Below are 21,032 nucleotides of genomic sequence, written 5' to 3'. Positions count from 1 at the left end.
CTATTAAGAAAAAACTGTAAGTGCTCCATAGAGTTTTAAGGGTTCTTCAGTCTGGGTCTCTACGCCAGGATGCTCTACCACCCGACCTGGTTTAGAGTAGGTCTTGCAGTGAGAGGACTGAGGACAGGAGAAGCTCCTGAAGCAAAACAGATTCTGAGGCATAAACACAGGCTAAGCTGACATTCAGTTAGGCTTTCTCCAGGTATTAAGGAAATAATCCTGATTCTAGAACACTCTGCCATTACCATGCCAAGTGAAAAAATGTATTTACATATCTCTTGACTGTTCACTGAATTAATTCCTATCCCTGTCAGATTCTCCTTAAATTAAATTCTACCATTTAACACACAAAAGTCCTGTCAAATTTTCAGACCAGTCTGTTGAATTGCTTTATAAGTCAAAGATCTACTAATTTTTATAGGGTACTAGCTCCAGAATACGCTTACCTGTTCCATTAAAAATGTTACTTGATAAGGAGTTATTCATTCCAAATGCCTGATTCCTGTTCATTCCAAATCCAGACATACTGGGTACATAGAAAATAATTGTAGATATACAGTAAGAACACTAACTTTCAGATGAAGAAAAACAAAGTGTATACTTCTGATCTCCTCACATAAAACAACAGTATGTTTAAAAACAAATACTAATTTTAGTTTTCTAAATTTGATCTTTATTTTTCTTTAAAAACTTCCCTAAAGTCCTTCCATGAACTGAGAAACAAACGTCTTAAACAGATTAATTAAAAAACAAAACACAAAGTATCTATGTATAAAGCTGATGAAAACAGAGATTAAGGACACCATTTTGTGTACCTGGAGAGTCAATTTACTGCATATACTGGAAGAAGTAACTAACCTCAAAAACAGGCAGTTTAGCGGAAGACTGCTCTTCCTGAATACTTGTTTTTCTTCTACTACTGGTAAAGTCTTTCCCAACTAGAACATACACTCCCGTGGACAGAGTCCACGTCACATTCCTCTTTGCATCCTCTGCCCTTAGTGTTCAGGAAGATACAACAGGCACTCAGTAAAAGTTTAGCTGACCTGAAGTAAATGATGATTTTCTTTAACTAAATTCAGTATTCTAAAACACATTATTTTTATCTAAATATAGTTTATCTTTCAGCTACTTGAAAGAAAAAAAATCCCTCTGTAGTGCCCTCAATTCTGAATTAATGCACAATTGGTACCTGGTAAATAGTTACAAATGCCTCCCTTTTTTGCACAAGCCTGAACATGGGAAAAAACCAAAAACAAAAAATAAGACTGAACTGAAAGCAAGGCCAGAAGTAATTAAGAACGTGAAAAAGAATTGTTAATGCAAATTCTACAGGGAAAGTATGCATCTTGAACACCAAATAATCTGATAAAAGTGTATCAGTGTTATGAGTAGGGTTAAACTGTTTGAAAATGACACGGGTTTTTGTTTTTCGTCTAAATCTGTAAAACTAACTAAGGCCAAACAGCATTTTCATAAACTATGCAGCTGGTGAAACAATACTCCAGAGCAGAGCATGACAGCCAGCAGGAACCTGTGCAACAGCACCTTAGAGCTGCTGATGGCACAGTACCCTCAAACACCCAAGAAGTACTAAGAGGTGGAAACAGTTCACAATAAATACAACTTATCAAGAGTAACAAGCAGGGTTTCAGAGACCCATTTCATTGACAATTCATGAGCAAAGAAATTTTTAAGAACAATTAAAATGTGAAAAAATATGGAAAGGCAAAAATTTAAGTATACATTCAACAAACAATACTACAAGAATGTGGAGAGAGGTGATAAAGCCCAAAAGGTCTTATATGATTAGGAAGCTATCAAGGGGGTGAGCATTTTGATAACCTTTTACAAATAATAACTTTTTAAATAACCAAAAGAGCAGTAAAATTACAAAAGAAATACTCAAAAGTCTAAATGAAAGTAAGAACTGGAGCTTACTGGATGAAGGTTAAATGAGAAATGTGCTAACATTCTATTTTAATTCAGATTTTATAACTACTAGATAAAAGAAAGTGAATTAAATTAGTATGATGATAGCAACTAGATCCAGGTCCTTTTTCCCACTATAGTTTCCCATGGAAAAAAATGGCAATAAATTTCAATGCTGTTTTTGCAAGAAAGCAAGCTTTATATCGTAGACATAACTCATAAAATTACTTAAACAGCTTAAAAATCCTAACAAACAGGATCACTGGTCTTCATATTGTTATCACGATTACATAGTAGTATATGCAACGGGCAGTGCAAAAAAGAGTGAAAAAGCACAACAGCTCAAATTTTTATTCTAAGTCCCAGGATAGGACACTATTTTCAAATACTGTAGATGTTGTCTTAAAAAGTCCTTGGTCAGGGGCTGGCCTGGTGGTGTAGTGGTTAAGTCTGCGCATTCCACTTCAGTGAACCAGGGTTCACAGGTTCCGATGCTGGGCGCAGACCTACACGCCACTCATCAAGCCATGCTGTGACGGCGTCCCACATTCAAAAAATAGAGGAAGACTGGCACAGATGTTAGCTCAGCAACAATCTTGCTCAAGCAACAAGAGGAGGATTGGCAATAGATATTAACTCAGGACTAATCTTCCTCACCAAAAAAAAAAACAAAAAACAAAAAAACAACCCACCAAACAACAACAGCAAAAAAGTCTTTGGTCAGTAAGTCACCAAAGCACAGAACTGAATTTGGGTTGAAAAGGTCCTCAACCAAAGCGTGTGAGGCACAGGAGTCACAGTCAGACTTGTCTCCAGCCCTGTTTGTAAGGCTGGACTCTGCCCACAGGAGACCAGCCTCATGCAACAAAGGAAGGACGCAGCAACAAAAATGGGCCTGGTGGCAACCTAAAAACAATCCTTTTCTGACAACAGTAACAAAAAGCTTTAATGTGCTTTCTAAAATCAGACTGATTTTCCAAAAGAACATGTCTTTAGTTTGGGGGGGTTAAAGTGGTGGTGTACAACAGAAAGAGAATCTTTGGGCATAAATATATGGTGAGACACACTTATGAGAAAGAAGCCAAGAACAGAATGTTGAATATGAAAAGGCAAATTTGAAAATACCCAGAAAGACAGTTATACACAGTATCAATAAACGTCTTACCTGTTCACAGTAAAAGGCTGTCGAGAAGGCTGCTGCTTTGGCATACATATTATGCTTGGCGAGCTTCTGCTGGGGCTACCTAACCCTGAACTGCTCATGCTATTTGTCCTGCTAGGAATTCCAATGCCCTGACCAACCTGGGAGTGGTTCATCATATTCCTAGGATTCATAGGCAAAATACCCCTGAAAAAGAAGTCCATTATACTAAATAAGCTCTCTATAATCACTCATTAAATTCTCTGTAAATAATCAATTGATCTAACCCTAGAACCTCAAATATACTTTCAAATTGCACTGCTAATTTTTATTAGCTTAATTCGTTTATCATTCCAGCTCTTTCAAAAGAAAAATCAAACAAACCAACAAGAAAGGGCAAATTATAGTGGAACTAATTTAAGGTGATATCTAAGATGAGAGAAGTACTGCTGTGACTATGACATAAAATAATACAAACATATATATTTAGCATAATTCCGTTACAAATGCATGTCATTCCATCTTCTTCATACTAACATGCATCATCTACGGTCTACGTAACCTGTTTTATTACTCTCACTAGAGCAACGGGTGTGGTGAGGAGCAGTAGCCAGAATTATCTGAGGAGCAACTTGAAATTGCACATCCTCCTCTGAGGAAGAGAGGTGGCTTTCGGAAAAGCTCCTCAGGTGGAGATTACTTCTTGACACCCACCCAGCTGACACCCAGAAGGCTAGCTGCAGGATAAAACATCTTACACTATACTTATCAATTTGCAATGAAATAAAATGAGCACAGGGTATCAACTCTCTTTTCCTCAGTGAAAGACACTGAACCAGAAAATCAATAGTTTTCTTATTAAATAGTTACCTTATTAAAAAAACTAAAAAGCTTGCTTACTCTACAAAGACAGCATTTTGCAAGATATTCTGGCCCATCAATAAATACCTGCTTGGAGATGGAGGCGTGTGAAGTGACATTGTTGGTACCCCTGTTGTTGGCGTGACGTGGCTCGGTAACTGAGTGCCTTGTGATAAGCTGCGATTTAACTGAGGGGTATTGTTGCTCATCCCCCTCATTGGAAGGCCTAGTGCACCTATTAAAAAAATTCAGAAGAAGGAAATTCATTGCCACCAGGAATGAAATTGTTATCCATCTTCTGGAGTTGGCAATTTAAAACATTTTAAAATGACCTAATATGTAAAATAATATGCAAATTTTAAATGGATATATACTTAATTAACCCCCAAATGGACTCTGATTTTAACAAAAATATGTTCTATCTGAAATTTAATATTATGAATGGATATTTCTTTCACATTTATATCTTCTTTTCACATTTCTTTTTACAATAAACTATGTCTATCAATGACTGTAACAATTACATGACTTCTGTTTCAATAAAAACATGTTATACAAATACGTCTAAGAAATTTGTCGTCTTGTGTAAGCTTATGTTTTAAAATCGTGACTGAGGTACACGGACATTTAACCCTGCTCTACTGAGGAAGCTTTAATTTTTATATGATCCTTTTTAAATGCATTTAAGAAAAAGTCTCTGTACTACTATTTATACATACATACTACTCAATATTATAATTTTTATGAACTCAACATAAATGTCAGCAACTGTTTAAAAACTCAACCTGATACAGCTATGAGAGACAAGAATTTAAAATATTTTAAAAGATTTCAAAGTACAAGGACCTTGTGTAGATCTACTCCCCCTGGGGCTAGAGCAGGGAGGGATGTGTGCCAACAGGTGTATTTTTAAAGACTACTGAGGGTTCACCGTTCAGATACAAAACATAGAAAGAAAATTAACCAACTGGGATAAACTTATTTCAAAAATGTATGGCATATTTTCTACCTTTTTATTAATATGAAATATAAATTACTTTCTTAATGACTCAGAATAATTGCCATGGATAGCTAATGTTATAAATGTTTATTTTTCCCCTTTTATCCTTCACAGTAAGGATGTTCAGCTGTCACTACGATGTCATCATATCTGCCTATGATTGCCTCCTTGCCTCCATCATCCTGCCCCACTGTTAGTGCTTTCTATTTCTAGTCTGCCATGGAATGGCTCATCAGTCAACCAAGCTTGTTCTGCACTGGAGGTTCAACAAAAGTGATAGGATGGAGTGAAAGCTAGTGAATAAGTAGATGCCTTTAGTGCTAGGAATTTAAAGTGACTGTTTTTCTCCTTTTTGGTCCAACAATTTTAAAGACCTGAATATTTTGAAACTATGCCCTGTAAAAAAAATTGGAATAGTACATATACTCTGAATGTTTTCCTTCAACTATCTTTGCAAAATTTCTCTTTCAGCAAAACAATGTAGCACCTCCTAACCTAAGGATACCAGTGGATCACAAAGACGTCACTGGAATCTGCCAACCTCAGGACTAGGCTTACAGCCTAATTTTGCCTCTCAACTGAACGAAGCCAATGAATCCAATTCAATATGGCTGCCATGTCCTGTGTGTGCTCCTTCACTCGTGTTCCCTGAAGACAGGAGCTTGGCTCTGCATCTCTGTCAGTCATGGCCTAGGTTATACGTTGGTTTATTTAGTCACCACATGTATGTCTGGTCACTACAAGTTTTGTGACCATGAGTATGCCACTAGCTGCAGCCACTTTCTCTGAATCTGAGACAAAATAAGGAAGAATAGCAGATTAAAATCAGCCAATACAAGATATCTTGAGAAGAAATAAGTCTTTTCTTTCTGTCAAGCACACCACTTTCCCTCCAGGTCCTCTAGATGCTCCCACAATGACCCACCAAAGTGATACTTTTCACCTCACTCATTCGACAAACATTTATTGAGTGCCTACTATGTCCTAAGCACTGTGCTAGCTTGCTGGGGTTACAGTAGTGAACAAGACAGAAAAAGCTCCTACCACAGGGAGCTTACATCCTTCTCCCCAAACACGCTGTCCTAAAGTCAGCTATAGCTGCAAATTTCCCACAGGAATGTTTCTCATGGTTACTGATCACCAAGAAATATTACACAATTTTAGAGACAGAGGGACCTTAAAGATCACTAAGTCCAATGTTCACATTTTACAGATGAGGAATTTGAGCCTCAGATAAGTTACCTGACTTCTGCAAGGTGACACAAAGAACCAAGAGTAGAATTTAGATTTCTTAGCTCCTACTGTTCTTAATGGCAGTGCTGTGGGAGCCCAGCACCACGCTAAATGAACATCCTTGTGAGTGCCTACTGAACCGCAATGCCCATTATCCAGTCTATTCTCTTGCTTTCTTTTTCTTTTCTGAGTATGTTTACTTCTCAAACTTTTTCTCAACCTCCACCACTTGCTCTCTTCCCTCCTCTTTCTTTCTCCCTCTCTCTAGACAGCCAAGTTATTCTTCCCTCTAGTTTTCCTTCCCTTTCCTTTCACTCCTTCTGTATCTTCATCACTATAAATACTTTCCAAAAGTCTAGAACCATTCGGCTCTTTTCTACTAATTGATAAGTCCTACAAAAGACTCAGTGAGATTTCTTTATTTTAACCCTTTGTACACATATTATTCCACGCTGTATTATGAAAATTTATAACTTCAGAAATATTGCAGAGATCAGAGATTATCTGAATATTAGCAAAAAAAACTTTTGGAGAAGGAAACAAAAATGGGTACGGTTATTTATCTAGTGAATTGCGGATTGGCACATTTGAGTTAATTTATCGTGCTGAGAGTAGACGAAGACAGTATGATTTAAAGAAACTCAAAGATTAGCATTTATTTTTATTTTTTCTTCAACACTCGATTTCATAAAAACAGCTAATAAGTTCAAGAACTCCGAGTTGCAATTTGTTGAACTAGGTAAGTATGAAAAAAAAAAAATAAAAGAGAAGCAAGTAGTGCATCAATTTCAAACTGGATCTCAACCCTTGAATACTTAATAATAGAGTTATTTTAAATTCAATTTAAAACCTCAACTCTTTTAAAACATAAAGAATTAATATAACTGAACAGGAACATACAAAATTATATTTTTATGAAGCAAAATATACTGTCATTAAATTTGAGTTACTTGAATCAAACTATTGTAACCGGGTAGGGTCGAGGAGGGAAAAATTTATACCTCTACTAGTTTAATTAGAAAAAATCAGAGAAAATCATCTCCAAACACCATACCATGAAGCAGACATGCAAACTAAAGGAAAAAAGCAGTGCATAAAATTTTTTTTGATGTAAAATAACTTCAATAACTTTACCTTTAACGGGTAAAAACATAAATACGTATGCATGAGTTTGCATATGGGCAGGTGACTGGGCGGGCAGGAGAACGAAAATTCATAAAGCACCTAACAACTGTGTGTCAAGCACTACGCTACTTCATCTCCTTTCCTCCTCATAACAACCTCATAGAGAAGGTATTTATCCTCTTGTTTCAGATAACGAATAAAAGAATGAAGAAAAAAAGTTAAAAAGCAGTTAAAAATGTTATCATTCTGAATTAAATTTTTCTTTCCATTCAACAAATTGATAATAAAGAATACAACATAAGGAGAAATACACAAACATACTCTAAGTAGATTTCTACCTCTAATTTGGCAGGGTGCTAAACAAAGAATGAGTTCAATTCTTTATTGATCATTTACCAGAAATTCAAAAGAACATGATTTAAGAAATGTTTCCAAGAATTATTTCCACCGTACAAACTGATTAACAAAACATCCCTGAAATACTTATCACAAAATATGCCATCCTTTATTCAATCTTTGGCTAAAAATAAACAACATTAATACATCATAAGGAAAAAATTCAATCGCAGCAACCAAATCCCTAATACTCACACTTAAATGAAGTCTCCTGAAATCTTTATTAAGGAAAGGGAAGAAAATCCCTAATTGACGTAAGAGGGCTTAAAGTACCACCCTTTCCAATGCCAAAGCAACCTGCTTCCTCTAGGAACTCAATGTCTTGCCCACACTAACAAAGGACAACCCTCTTCGTTCCTCCAGCGGGTCCTGCACTTAGCTGGTTCATCTTCCCCATAATATTCTCTCATTATGCAATTTCCCTCAATAAAACCAAAGGATGTAACAGAGAGAAAATTCTCCAGAAATCACCCAACTAAGTTACAGATGAAGATCTGCTAACTATGTTACAGATGAAGAACTAACATCAGGCATTAAGTGACTTGCCCAAGATCACAATAATGAAGAGTAAAAATAATGATCCAATTTCTTGACGCCTATTTCAATCCCTTTTTTCAGTCAATCACTTTCTACTTCTTAGAGTAGCTGCTAAATTTTGCATCACCTGGGGAACTTTAATCTCTGGATCCCATGCCCAGAAATTGTGGCTTAGTCTGGGTCTGCATAATTCATGAGCAGCAGGATTTTGAAAACTCTCCAGGTGTTTCTAGGCGTGCAGCCAGGGTTGAGAACTGAATGCTTGTCATATCATGTACCGAGTACTGAGAATACAAGGCAATGAAGACATGCAATAACAAAATGCAGTAACATCAATGCGGTGTGTGTGCTGTACAGAGACGACACAACGGAGCGTGACCTCTCCCACCACGCCTCTGCACGATCTAGCATGGCGCAATATATATATATGGTAGGCACTCAGTGAGTATCTGTTCAACTCAACTCCCACCTCCTTTCAAAGCTTTCTCGCGCTGTTGCAGCTTTCTGTGCTCTTCTCTCCAAACCTAAGTCTGCCCCTACCACTCAACATGACACTTTTTAACTTACGCATCTAACAGCTGTGTGCTGTTATTCAACATTTTCCATATAAATATTTCTTGACCTCCCCAACTATAACATGTGCTTCTTGAGAGCAAGAAATCACAAAGCATTCAGTATTAATTCAAGTATCTGTTAAATGGTCCTACAATTGCCTGAAGCTACCAAAATGTACATTGCCCAATTACACTGTCAACACCACCACTTCTGAACCATACCACCTGTGCTCTGGTTCGCCACAATACAAGCAGCCTTCACACAAGAGTTCTTAAAACAGGAGGACAAAGGGATGTTGCTGAAAGCGTGAGACTAGGCCGCTGCTCTCAAGCTAGGAGTCAGATCCCAGAAAGATAAGTTTACTTCCTCTCCCAGCTAGAAGCTTAGGTCCTCTGAGAATTCAGATATAAATGTGCATAATGGATTCATACAGACAGCTAGTTAACCTATGTGCCTATAAGATAATAGGCATAACAGAAATGCACCATAAACAGTAATTTTCTTTTTCTATAATCCTTCAAGGCTCTAAATCCTGTTGGTAAATAAGAAAAAGTCACTCCAACTACACTATCACTTAACTTGAATGTATTGACTATCCAGGAGAAATTAATTCCTACTTCCCTGTTCATTCCAATATAGCAGACAGCTTCAGGGAGCCCAGGGGTCGTTAAACCCATAAGGTGTACCTAAAGCCTTGTGCATACAGTCACAGAAGACAAGGAAAGGTCATACAACTTGGATGCAAGACTCTGTTCACTGTCTTCCACGGTTATCATGGGCACAGTATTCACATGAACTCCTGGATGAAAAGTTACTCACATATTTGGATACAATCACACTATCCTAGAACCTGTAATCATACAAGAACCCTAGTCCAGCATTTGCTGGGTACCCTTACATACTACACAATCACTTCTACCCCAATCTGGCAAAATGTAGGTTTAAGCAGCTCTGTGTCCATTCCAAGAGGAATTCCCTCCCTTGTTTTATCTCCGTGAGTCTCAGTTTTGAAGGGGGCACTCGTTCTTCTCCACCTCTAACCTCTCTAATCATCAAGAACACAAGACAGCAGACCTCCATTTTAATGACACAAATTCCTACTCAACTTTGCCAGTCTGAATACAGTTAATGGTGGTACTCAGCACACTTGAGAGGCCAGAGAGCTTTTACTTATATCAAGCCCAAAGCACAATTACAATCAGTTGCCCTAAGAATAACATTACTAATCTACTCCCATCTACTTAATCCTTCTATCTCCTCATCCTTTATTAAGATCAGCCCTTCAAGTTTCATCATTCTGACTGACTGACACTATTCAAACCCTGACCCTTAAGTCCCACGTGGTGGCCGGTGTTCTGACAAGGTGTGTGTTTGGAGTGCTTCCCAGCTAAATGACCCAGCCGGCCCTCTCAGATCCATCCTAACAGACGCTGGAAACCCAGGCTGTCTTTTTCACTACTTGTAGTTCCTAGATCTGTACCCTGGAAAGGAATAATTGTACCTTGACTTGAGGCATTTTAGTTCCAGCTGATGTAACGTTCAATTTTCTGTAGGCTAATCCCTACAACGACAGTTAAGAGTGAGCCACGCAGTAAAAATGCTGGTTCCCCGGTGTTACGGGAATACAGCCATTTACTACACTAAACTCCAATGGGAAATGTTTGTTATATATGACTTCTTTCTAAACTAATAAAGTACCTTAAAATATTTTCTTCTAATGGAAATAACTATGCTTATTTATTAATCTTTGTACATCCTTAACAATCAGCACAATCATTTACACAAATTAAGAAGTCAATGAATGTCTACCGTACCAATGAAATAACTCTATTTGAAACCTAACCCATTCCATATGTTAGCCCAATTACAATTTCACATTTGCAGGTTGAAAAGATTAGATCAGATTTTTAAAGTCCATATAGCTGGTATTACATTGTAAAATAATTGCCATCTCCTTCATTCCATGCCTTAGCTTCTCAAATATAATTCTTCTCCATTCCATGTCTACTTTCTGCTGTGATAAATTGTGAGCTTAAAAAACCAAACCAAAACAAAACAAAGTAAGTTCTTTGCAGTTACTCTACAGAAATAAAGGGTAGCCTTAAAATAACTACTATTTCCATGGTAACGGTTACCAGAAAGGTGAAAGTCACAGGTTTCACAATAAAACACAGGCTAAATGAAACAAATTACTAGCTAAAAATATTCCCTCAACAACGAGGATCAACATTTGTGGATAAATAAGGAACACCTTTTTATGTAATAAACTTTTAAAATATGTTTTCCACTTAACTAGAGGAAAACTGCTAATATCTATTTATTTAATACTTCTGTATTAAGGAAATCATTTTCCATAGCAAAAGAGGAAGGCCACAAGAGATTGAGAGAAAAACGCAGATAGAAACCATATTTGTCTAACAAAGTAAGTTTCTTCCCCCTACTAAACTTCAAAATCAATCTGAAGGGTGAAGTGGTATTATAAACTATTCTGATATATATCAAAACTTTGCCTTTTATTATACTGGGAAAGAGTTCCAAATCAAGTAACTGATTTTAATTTGAAGCTGGTTAAGATGCTCGGTCATCAGACTGTCTCCTCCAGTTACGTGATGATTGCGTAATCTTTGCTAGGAACTTACAGCCCTTCTGACTCTCCCCTCCCATTACCAGAGACAAGAGATTGGCAGTCTCTGACACTAACAGAGACAATAAAATCTTACTAATCTATAACGGTTTGGGAAATTAATTTGAAAAACTAGAAGACTCAGTACTTTAGTTTTATAAGAATTTCATGTGATAATAACAGCTGACATTTATTGAGCGCTTACTATGCGCCGGGCTCTGTGCTGAGTGCTATGAAAGTGTCACGACATTTACAAAGAAATAAAAACCTGTACATGGAAAAAGCACTGGACTGTTAGTCAAAAACATAGATTCTATACCGAGATCGAGCTAAAGTAAAAGAAGAAATATTTGCTAAACAAAGAGAACATTTCACGGAATGTTAAGTAATGGGCTTACGTTAACAAAAAGGCCAAAAGACACAAACCACAAAACACCTACTCAACTGACCAAACAAAAACTCTTTAACTTCCTCTAATTGAAAACACAGAGGATGTCTATTTTTAATTTGTTTAGCAAATTCTTCTTCAAAACTACTATGAAGGAACATACAGATACAAAAGATATAGAAATAGATTTCAATCTATCCTGTATCTAAATAACAAATTTTGAATTAGAAAGCTCTGAAATAATGAAGTATTGCTATATAAGTAAAATAAGGAAAACTGAAAATTAAACGATCTTTCCTTTCAAACCCTAGAATAAACCCACGAGGGCAGCATTGGTTGTTCTTTATTTGGTAGTTATTTTTTTCCTTAAATAAAGTATCCCAGAATAAATACAAAATTCTTACTTTGTTGCCCGTATAAACTTGCCCCAAACTGAGACAGCTGACCTGATGTAGATGGTGATGCCAGCATCTAGAAACAAATTAATTATATTAGAGCATAAAAAAGTACACAGAGCATTGCATTTACACTTTACAAATCTATATACAATATACCATAATATGTGAGAGTTAAACCCACATTTCTCATTCTTCAGAAAAACATAAAACAACACATAATAAATTCCACGTTTCTTAAGAGAATATCACAATTGGATGAAATCAAACTCTGCAAATAAAATTAACTTTTGATTACTACAAAAGGTTTTTTTCCCCAAGTTACTCTAAATGAAACTATAGCAGCACCATTATTTCATTTAAAAAAAAAACAAACTAGGCTAACAAAAACATGGAGAGTATCTCAAAAAGTCAGCCTCTATAAATTTATAAGTGAAATTACTTGATTCTTAGATAATCTATTAAGCTAACTTCTAAACTTAGTTTACTAAAATTCAAAATAAAATTACCTAAATAGAAAAGTGTTGTATTTTGTAAGAATAGTTCCTGACTTTGAATATACATATAATTGATGTGTATAAATTGGGCAGAAAAATCTAAGAAACATACACACAACCATGTAACAGAGAGATGACACAACACCAAAGGACAAGTCGAAAACACTTACAAAAATACACAGACATGGCATATAACGTACAGTTTGTTAGTGAGTGATGTGAATTTCATGGCACCTGTGGACAATGCCTTTCAATTTATTGCATCAACATCTTTTTTTTACCCTAGAATTAAATTCTCTGAAGGCATGTTATATTCACGGAACATGTTATATTCATTTCTATTTCCTCAAAGAGACTGGCACTGAATGTGACAGTGCTGTACACAAAGTAGATATTCAAGCTGAGTACATGAAAATGTGTATGTATTGAAAGTGCATGTCTGTGCATTCCCTGCCTTATATTCTGCAACCATCAAAACACGTTAATTAGATAAGACACAGGCCATGTCATCAAGAGGGTTATAATGTAGTGGAAGAAGAGAACGAATTGCACAACTAGTTATATTCGAGGGCACAAAGTAGTAGGTACTCCAAAGGAAGGACAAAGTGTCATCAGAGGAAGACACTTCTAAACAAGGGTGAGCTAACAGGAATACTGGCAGAGGGTAACACCTGCTATGGGTACAGCTGAGGGGTCTCCCAGGCTGAGACCACGCTGTGAATATAGGTGTGACCAAAGTTAGTGAGATGGTTAGAATACAAATGCAACAAGAAACATGAGTGAGTGGATAAGAGGGGACTTAGGGAAAGGAGGTGAGACTCACTCCTGTGCCCACTGGGGCAGAGAAAAATGGGCCAGACTGCAAAGGGTCTTCTTAAATGTCCTACAAAAAGGCCTACCCACTATGGCAATAAAGAGGAAAAAAAGATTAAGCAAGGAAATGACATGATCAAGTTGTGCTTTGGAGAGACAATTCCTTTAACAAAACTGGATGGAGAGGGTGAGATACTAACTAGAACTGCTGAGCTGGGACTACAGAGAGGCACTCTGGCGGCAGAAGCAAGGGCACTTGATGTCTTGCTGTAACAGCTAAGAATGGGGAAAAGGAGGCGGGTAGAGAATCAGCAGACAGGGAACCATGAGAGGCCACTGTGCAGTTTCCAGTGAAGAAGTGTGCTGACATTGACCACAGGAGGAAAACCAGGAGGAGAAATATTTAAACAGAGGTTTTACAATACACATTTCATGCTATTTTCATGTCAAAATTCTGAGTTGTTTTAATTATTCCAAAATTCAGAAAAATTTTTATACAACAGTAGTTTTAAACTAATAATACACATCAGACCTCTTCTGAGGTAGGGACAAGCTACATACTACTCTCAAAACAGGAGTATTTAAATATAGTAACAAATTTCCTAAAAAAAGCACCAAACCTTATAAATATTACTTCTCAAACCCAGAGGGTATGCAATCTAAATAATTAAACTGAAAGAACACAGATTTTACGCCTGATCAAGTTCTTCATTAGGCACAACGCCTTTACTGTCACCACATAACTGGAAATACTTCAAGTATATTAAAGGTTCATTTCCAAATTGCAAGAATAAATTCATAGAAAATCTTTAATATATAATGAAGCTTTAGTTGGTGACAAAAAGGTAAAAAGTTCATATAAAATGCTTAAGAAGCATGATTTTGTCATTAAAGCTATAAATGAAAAATAAGAGTACAGTTCTTTCCAAAGCCTTCAAATATAAGACGTTGGTCAACATGAATGCATGACTTAGAATGATCCATAACATGAAGATTTTTAGAATGGACTACTTAAAATTTTACTTTTCCCAGAAATTTATATGTGAGTGAATACATAACTCCAAAGACCACATTTCTGTCTCCTTCCTCACAAAGGTTACACATCGACAAAGGAGCCACCAGTGTGCCAAGACGTCAGCAGTGGAGGTCAAGGAGGGAGGGGGCGCAGCATGAAGTAGAGAAGGATGACTCCCCAGTCCTAGTACTGGAGACCAAGAGCAGTAAGATGACCCACTTACCAGTGTGACATATTAAACAGCGTCATTTTCTCTATGTGTGAGTACACGAAGCAGGTTAGGAAACAGTTTTACAGGAATATGAAAGCAGCTTAATGTTAAATTTAAGAGTTTATAATCTTCAAAACATCCATGTAAAATAAGCATTGATCTTTTACATAAACAGATGTTAAAATGGCTGCCTCAAAATGTGTCAAAAATGCAAATACATAATTTCTTATGATATCAATCCCTAATGGCATTTACAGTCATGTGTCGCTTAACGACGGGGACAAATTCTGAGAAATGCATTGTCGCGTGATTTTGTCATTGCATGAACATCAGAGAGTGCACTTACACAACCCTAGATGGTACAGCCCACTACACACCTAGGCTCTATGGTACTAACGGGACCACGATCGCATAAGCGGTCTGTCACTGACCAAAATGTCATTATGCGGCGCATGACTGTATTTTTAAACTCTGAAACCATGCCTCATGGAATCTATCAGTGCTGAAAATGGATCTCACACACAATGAAGGAATGTCAGTAGGCAGAAATGCTACATGTGAGGGCAAAGAAAATGCACAAGAAATGCACGCTGGCAGAGCATAACTACATTTAACAGACAACAGAAAATTTATATATTTTTTAAATGCTGGAAGTTAATAATGTGAAGGTAAACTTCTTAGAAAAATACAGAAATATGGATCAACGACACATTACAGTAGGGTATGCAGCGTAAGTGGAAAGAGCCCAGTTTGGGAGTCAAAAAAACTCTGGGTGTTTGAATCCTGGTTCTTCCACTTACCCATGGGACACCAGAGGCACTGTTTCCTTCCTGTACGATGGAAATGACACGACCTACCTCACAGAGCTGAAGAGAAGATTAAATGAGGTAAGATGCAGCACACAGCAGGTGCTCAATAAACGGCAGCAGCAGCTGTTAATAATCTAACCTTCCCCATGCAGGACTCTTATTAACAACAGTCAGAGGGCACTCAGCCTTTGAGGAATTTGTTGACTAGCACCCTAAATTTATATGTTTTTAGTTATATGTTTGCCTGAGAAGCTAAGAAAGAAGTTTATCATCACAAATCCCAGGTAAAATAAGGAGTACAACTTGTGTCCTTAGAGGGGCAAAGGGTAGAAAAAGATTGGATGTCACATAATTAGTAGAACAGGAAACCAACAAGCAGGTTGCTGTGTTCCCAGTCCAAAGCCATGGTAACCGTTAGACTCTTCCTCATGGCTCTGAGTCTGTAACACGCACTGCAGTCGAACAACGACACTAAAGGTCAGAAAGTAACTAAAGCAGCAAAGTGATGCAAGTAACTTCCCTGACCTAACAAAGAGCCCCTTTATCTTTTGTTTAATATACAGAACATCAAGAAAATCAATAAATTACAAACTCGTTTTTAGGGGCCAGCCCCGTGGCGCAGCAGTTAAGTTTGGACGTTCTGCTTTGACAGCCTGGGATTCTCCAGTTTGGATACCGGGTGGGAACAAGGCACCGCTTGGCAAGCCACACTGTGGTAGGCGTCCCACATATAAAGTAGAGGAAGATGGGCAGGGATGTTAGCTCAGGGCCAGTCTTCCTCAGCAAAAAGAGGAGGATTGGCAGCAGATGTTAGCTCAGGACTAATCTTCCTCAAAACAAAAAAGAAAGAAAGAAAGAAAGAAACTGTGTTTTTAAAACTATTTCCACTGTTACTAAATACAACTCTGAAACCCATGACCAAAAAAGTCTAAAAAATTTTTGCTTAAAAAAAAGTGTATTTGAAAATAATAGGCAAATCTGGCTCCTGCCAGCAATCCATAACAGCAGAGAAGTGTTAAATATTCTATTCTCCTCATGCTTCTTAATAGTGATCGCCTCTCACAATCATTCCCACCAATAAATGTACCTTCAATCACAAAACCTATTAAGAAACATTAAAATCAGATTGGTCAAGAAATTATTTTCTACGTAAGAACAAATGACTTCAAAATGCAACAAAGTTTTGTTAAATACAAATTCCCTGACCACGAAAGCAATTAAAAAATGAAGTAAGGGCTGGCCCCATGGCCTAGGACTAAGTTCAGTACGCTCTGCTTCAGCAGCGTAGGTCTGGTTCCCAGACATGGAACTACACCACTTGTTTGTCACTGTCACGCTGTGGCGGCAACCCACATACAAAAAGAGGAAGACAGGCAACAGGCAACAGATGTTGGCTCAGGAAGAATCTTCCTCAGCAAAAAAAAAAAAAAAGGAAAGAAAAAAAGAAAGAAAGAAGTTTTAAAAAGTTCTTCCAAAGTTCATTGTACGGGGGCTACCCCTTGGCCAAGTGGTTAAGTTCATGTGCTCCGCTTCAGCAGCCCACGGTTTCGCCAGTTCAAATCCTGGGCACGGACATGGCACTGTTCATCAAGCCATGCTGAGGCGACATCCCACATGGCACAACCAGAGGCACTCACAACCAGAATATAAAACTATGTACTGGGGGACTTTGGGGAGAAGAAGAAGGAAAAAAAAATTTCATTTTACAATATACTTAAAGGTACAGTGATAACATAATTCCTAGCATTCTGTTATTATCCCAGGACAAAAACAATAAAGAAATATCACTCTATCATATCTACAAACAGAAAAACACAAGGAAAGGAAGTTCTAGTCTAGACAGAATCTGAAGAACATTTTAAAATTAAATACAGTATGGTTAAAAAAATGAAAGCACTGAAGTCAGAACGAAATCTAGCAAATAGGTACAAAAAGAGAGACTATAAGAAGATAATACATTAAAAAGACCAAAAGAAGACAGGGACAAGGGAGGGAGAAGGCAGAAAAAAAGTCACCAAGTCACAGGACCTGGCAGCTTATGAAAGAGATAACTAACAACAAATTATGAGTTCACTAGGTATTTTAAGTAATTTTGATTAAACCATCAAGTCTTCAAAAACATTTTTAAAAAGTGTAACATATGCTGAAATAGTTAATGTAATTAATTCCTATTGAACATGTAACATTCAAATTCTTCACTTAAAAAGCATGGCGATGAACAAGTTTGTATTGCAATGGGTGAATTTTAGGTTTGAGCCAAAGCTCAAATTTACAGAAAGGTATATGACTGATTCAAGGAATGGTTACATTTTTAAAGGTTCTTAATATGCATTGCTAAACTGTTTTCACAAAGTCTGTCCCTTAATTACACTTTCCCAGCAATCACTTCAATGCTCCCTCTCAGACACTGATTAGTCTTCCACTAGAAAAAACTCTTTGCTAGTATGATAGGAACAAAATGGTATTTTCTGACTATGAATTTTTATTGTTATTATTGAGATTAAATATTTTGTAATTATTTTTGTAGATAAATGAAAATTTGATATATCTTGTAAGTATATCATTTTAACTCCCTTTTATAAACAGGCTTTTATCTTGAAAATACTGAGTTTGAAGGTCACGTGAGTATCAATGAAATTAAGAGGTTTTAGAACATTCCCTTCAAACAATTTAACATTTAATTCTAATTTCTTTAGAGTATAGTCTGATTCATTTATATTTAATTCTATCAGGTTGCCACTGTCATATAAATATCTGACACATCTATATATTCATATTTTCTATTAAAAGTTTTAAAGATGATTTTATCGTCCCATTTGCAACAACACGGATGGACCTTGAGGGTACCTTGAGGGTATTATGCTCAGCAAAATAAGCCAGACAGAGAAAGACAAACGCCACATGATTTCACTCACACGTGGAAGATAAAGAAACACATGGACAAAGAGAACAGATTAGTGGTTACCAGAGGGGAAGAGGGCACAGGGGTGTTAAGGGGTAAAGGGGCACGTATACATGGTGACTGACAAACAATAACGTACAACTGGAATCTCACAATCTTACAAACTATTATATCTCAGTAGAATAAAATAATAAGGTTTTAAAGGTGATTTTTGAGTTTTTAAGAAAAATATCATCTGCAAATAATGTGAATTTTGTTATTTTTAAACATCAACTCCATTCCCTCTCTTTCTTTAACAAAGACTCACTGAGAGCCCACTATCTCCTATACATTGTTATAGACTCTAAGAACACAGCAGTGAACTAAACAGGCAAAGTCTTAGCCCTTGTTAAACTTAAATTCTAGTGGAGTAGACAGGATAACAAGAGTTAATACATACTTTCAGGTAGAGACAGGTGCTACAACTGTTAAAATGCAAGAAAGAATTCAGAAAGATACTGGGAGTAGTACTGATGGGTGCATACAAGGCTACTCAGGAGAAGAGTGATCAAAGAAAAAGCTTCTCAGGTTAAGATATTTTAGAAGATACCTGGATGCAGTGAGAGAGATAACCAGTCAAGAACTGAAAAAAGAAAGCGGCATGATACTGGGACAGAAATGACTTCAATGAGCTGGAGTCAGCCAGCATGACTCCAGCATGTAGTTAAATACTGATCATGAGGATGACAGCAATAACGGTGATGATAGAAGGTACTCTGATTTATATTAGGTCTTAGCAAAGTACAATTAATTGCCCTGAGGACAATTCTAGTTGCATAATTCCTGTAGGCTAACACAAGTACAAAAGCTAGGTATGAGTTCAAAATGGTGGTTGGTTGTCAAAACAGGGAAGTAGCCTACTCTTACCACTTTTAAGAATTTTTTAAAAGTAAGGAATAGGTGTCACATTTCATGTTTCTACAGAATATATTAAAACAAGGGAAAATAGGTTCCTACAAGTTTGTACTTCTAAAATGATTATGCTTAAGAATCATCAAATGAGTGCACAAAGACTCATAGGACTAGAAAACATGTTAGTAATTAAAATACAAACATACTAAAAGTTGCTTAGGTTACTATTACTCCCAAAGAGTAGTCTACTACATGTCTTATACAAATGCTTTTCCTTTTCTATAAGGTCTCCAAAAAGAAAATAAGTACAAGAAAAAGTAAATCAAGCCCATATCTGCTATGATTTATTTAACCTTGTCAAAAACTTAAGTAGCATATCCGTAATATTTATAAAACTAATTTTATACCTCAGAATAACCAATTTAGCATTCTACAGAAAGACATGAAAATGTGCAGGCATCTCTTGAAATCAAAGGACTTGGAAAATAAGAAGTAGCCCTAAAGAATCACTCACAATTTAATCAGCACACAATCCCACAGAGAGCAGTTCCCCAACACTTCTGCAACCACGCATACGACCAAGAAACACTCACATTCCACCTTCTGTGGACAAGGTAAATCAGGGAACTGGCTGAAGTGGGGGCTTATTTTTTGATAGTTGGTTTCAAGATTCACTCTACTGGCCCATTTTCCTTTATCATAAATTACACTTTAAAATTATTTTCTCACTGTTCCCAGAGAGAAAAACTACAAAATTATCCCAGTCATTTATTTCGTATGTTTAAAATTTTTCTCTTCAAAACTTTTATAAAGGACAAAAATAATCATTATTTGCAGATGATAAACATAACTACCTAAAAAAACCCAAGAGAATCAAATGGAATAATAATATTATTATTACTCATATTAATAGCAACATTTATTTAATATTTACTATCTGGTCTTCTAAAAATTTTGAATACATTTACTCATCCAATCTTTATAACCACCCATGGGTCATGTACCAGTAAAGAGCTGGTAAATCACGTGGCTGTGATATAAACTCAAATGGCAGGATTTCCAGAGCCCACATTCCTAATCAACAAAAGCTAATAAAAAAGCCCTGTAAGGTAGCTGGTTATAAAATAAATACATACACACAAACTATTCAATATATCAGTAAAAACCAATCAGAAAAACGTAATGAAAATGGCAATCATAAAACCCTACTTACTAAAGACATAAAGAACAACAGGAATAAAAGAGAGACATAATCTTCTGAAAGAAGGTAAATACCGGTATACATGTACAATAGTCAAAAACATTTTTAAAGAAGGATGTGAGAGACCTTACCTGACTAAGATGTGAAAATTGACTATAAAGCTATGGCAGTTCAACTATGCTGTAGTTCTGCCATAGAATCAATATGATAAACAGAATAAAACAGTTTAGAAACAGGCCCAAGAATACATCAGACATTAGTATATATTAAGGGAGGATTTCAATTAGCCATAAATGATGCTCTAAACTCAGGGGTGGGCAAGTTACTGCCCGAAGGCCAAACTCAGCACACTGCTTGTCTTTGCAGGGGGCATGAACTAAGAATGTCTGCTTATATCTCAAATGCTTACATAAATACCTAGATAATATCCTTGATTTAGTTTCTTGGGCCACAAAGCCAAAAATATTTACTATCTGGTCCACTATGGAAGTTTTATGACCTGTGATT

At 36.6% G+C, this 21,032-nt stretch overlaps 1 protein-coding gene across 9 annotated transcripts in view; it reads right to left on the bottom strand.

Moving 5' to 3' along the window:
- CNOT2 (CCR4-NOT transcription complex subunit 2) overlaps positions 1–21,032 on the bottom strand; it is a 111,736-nt gene that overhangs the window by 20,304 nt on the left and 70,400 nt on the right. For 7 of the 9 annotated variants that reach the window (XM_044756366.2, XM_044756369.2, XM_044756367.2 and 4 more), the window contains 4 exons: positions 12,196–12,262; positions 4,022–4,169; positions 3,098–3,280; positions 447–526 (listed from right to left, as the gene is read on the bottom strand). In XM_044756366.2, the coding sequence (XP_044612301.1) occupies positions 447–526; positions 3,098–3,280; positions 4,022–4,169; positions 12,196–12,262 (478 nt within the window). The remainder of the gene's footprint in view (positions 1–446; positions 527–3,097; positions 3,281–4,021; positions 4,170–12,195; positions 12,263–21,032) is intronic. The other 2 variants (XM_070494722.1, XM_070494721.1) reach the window with 1 other exon arrangement.

The sequence above is a fragment of the Equus asinus genome, chromosome 22, assembly GCF_041296235.1.
Source record: "Equus asinus isolate D_3611 breed Donkey chromosome 22, EquAss-T2T_v2, whole genome shotgun sequence".
In the NCBI taxonomy this organism is placed as follows: Eukaryota; Metazoa; Chordata; class Mammalia; order Perissodactyla; family Equidae; genus Equus; species Equus asinus.
This window is presented reverse-complemented; position numbering and strand designations above follow the sequence as displayed.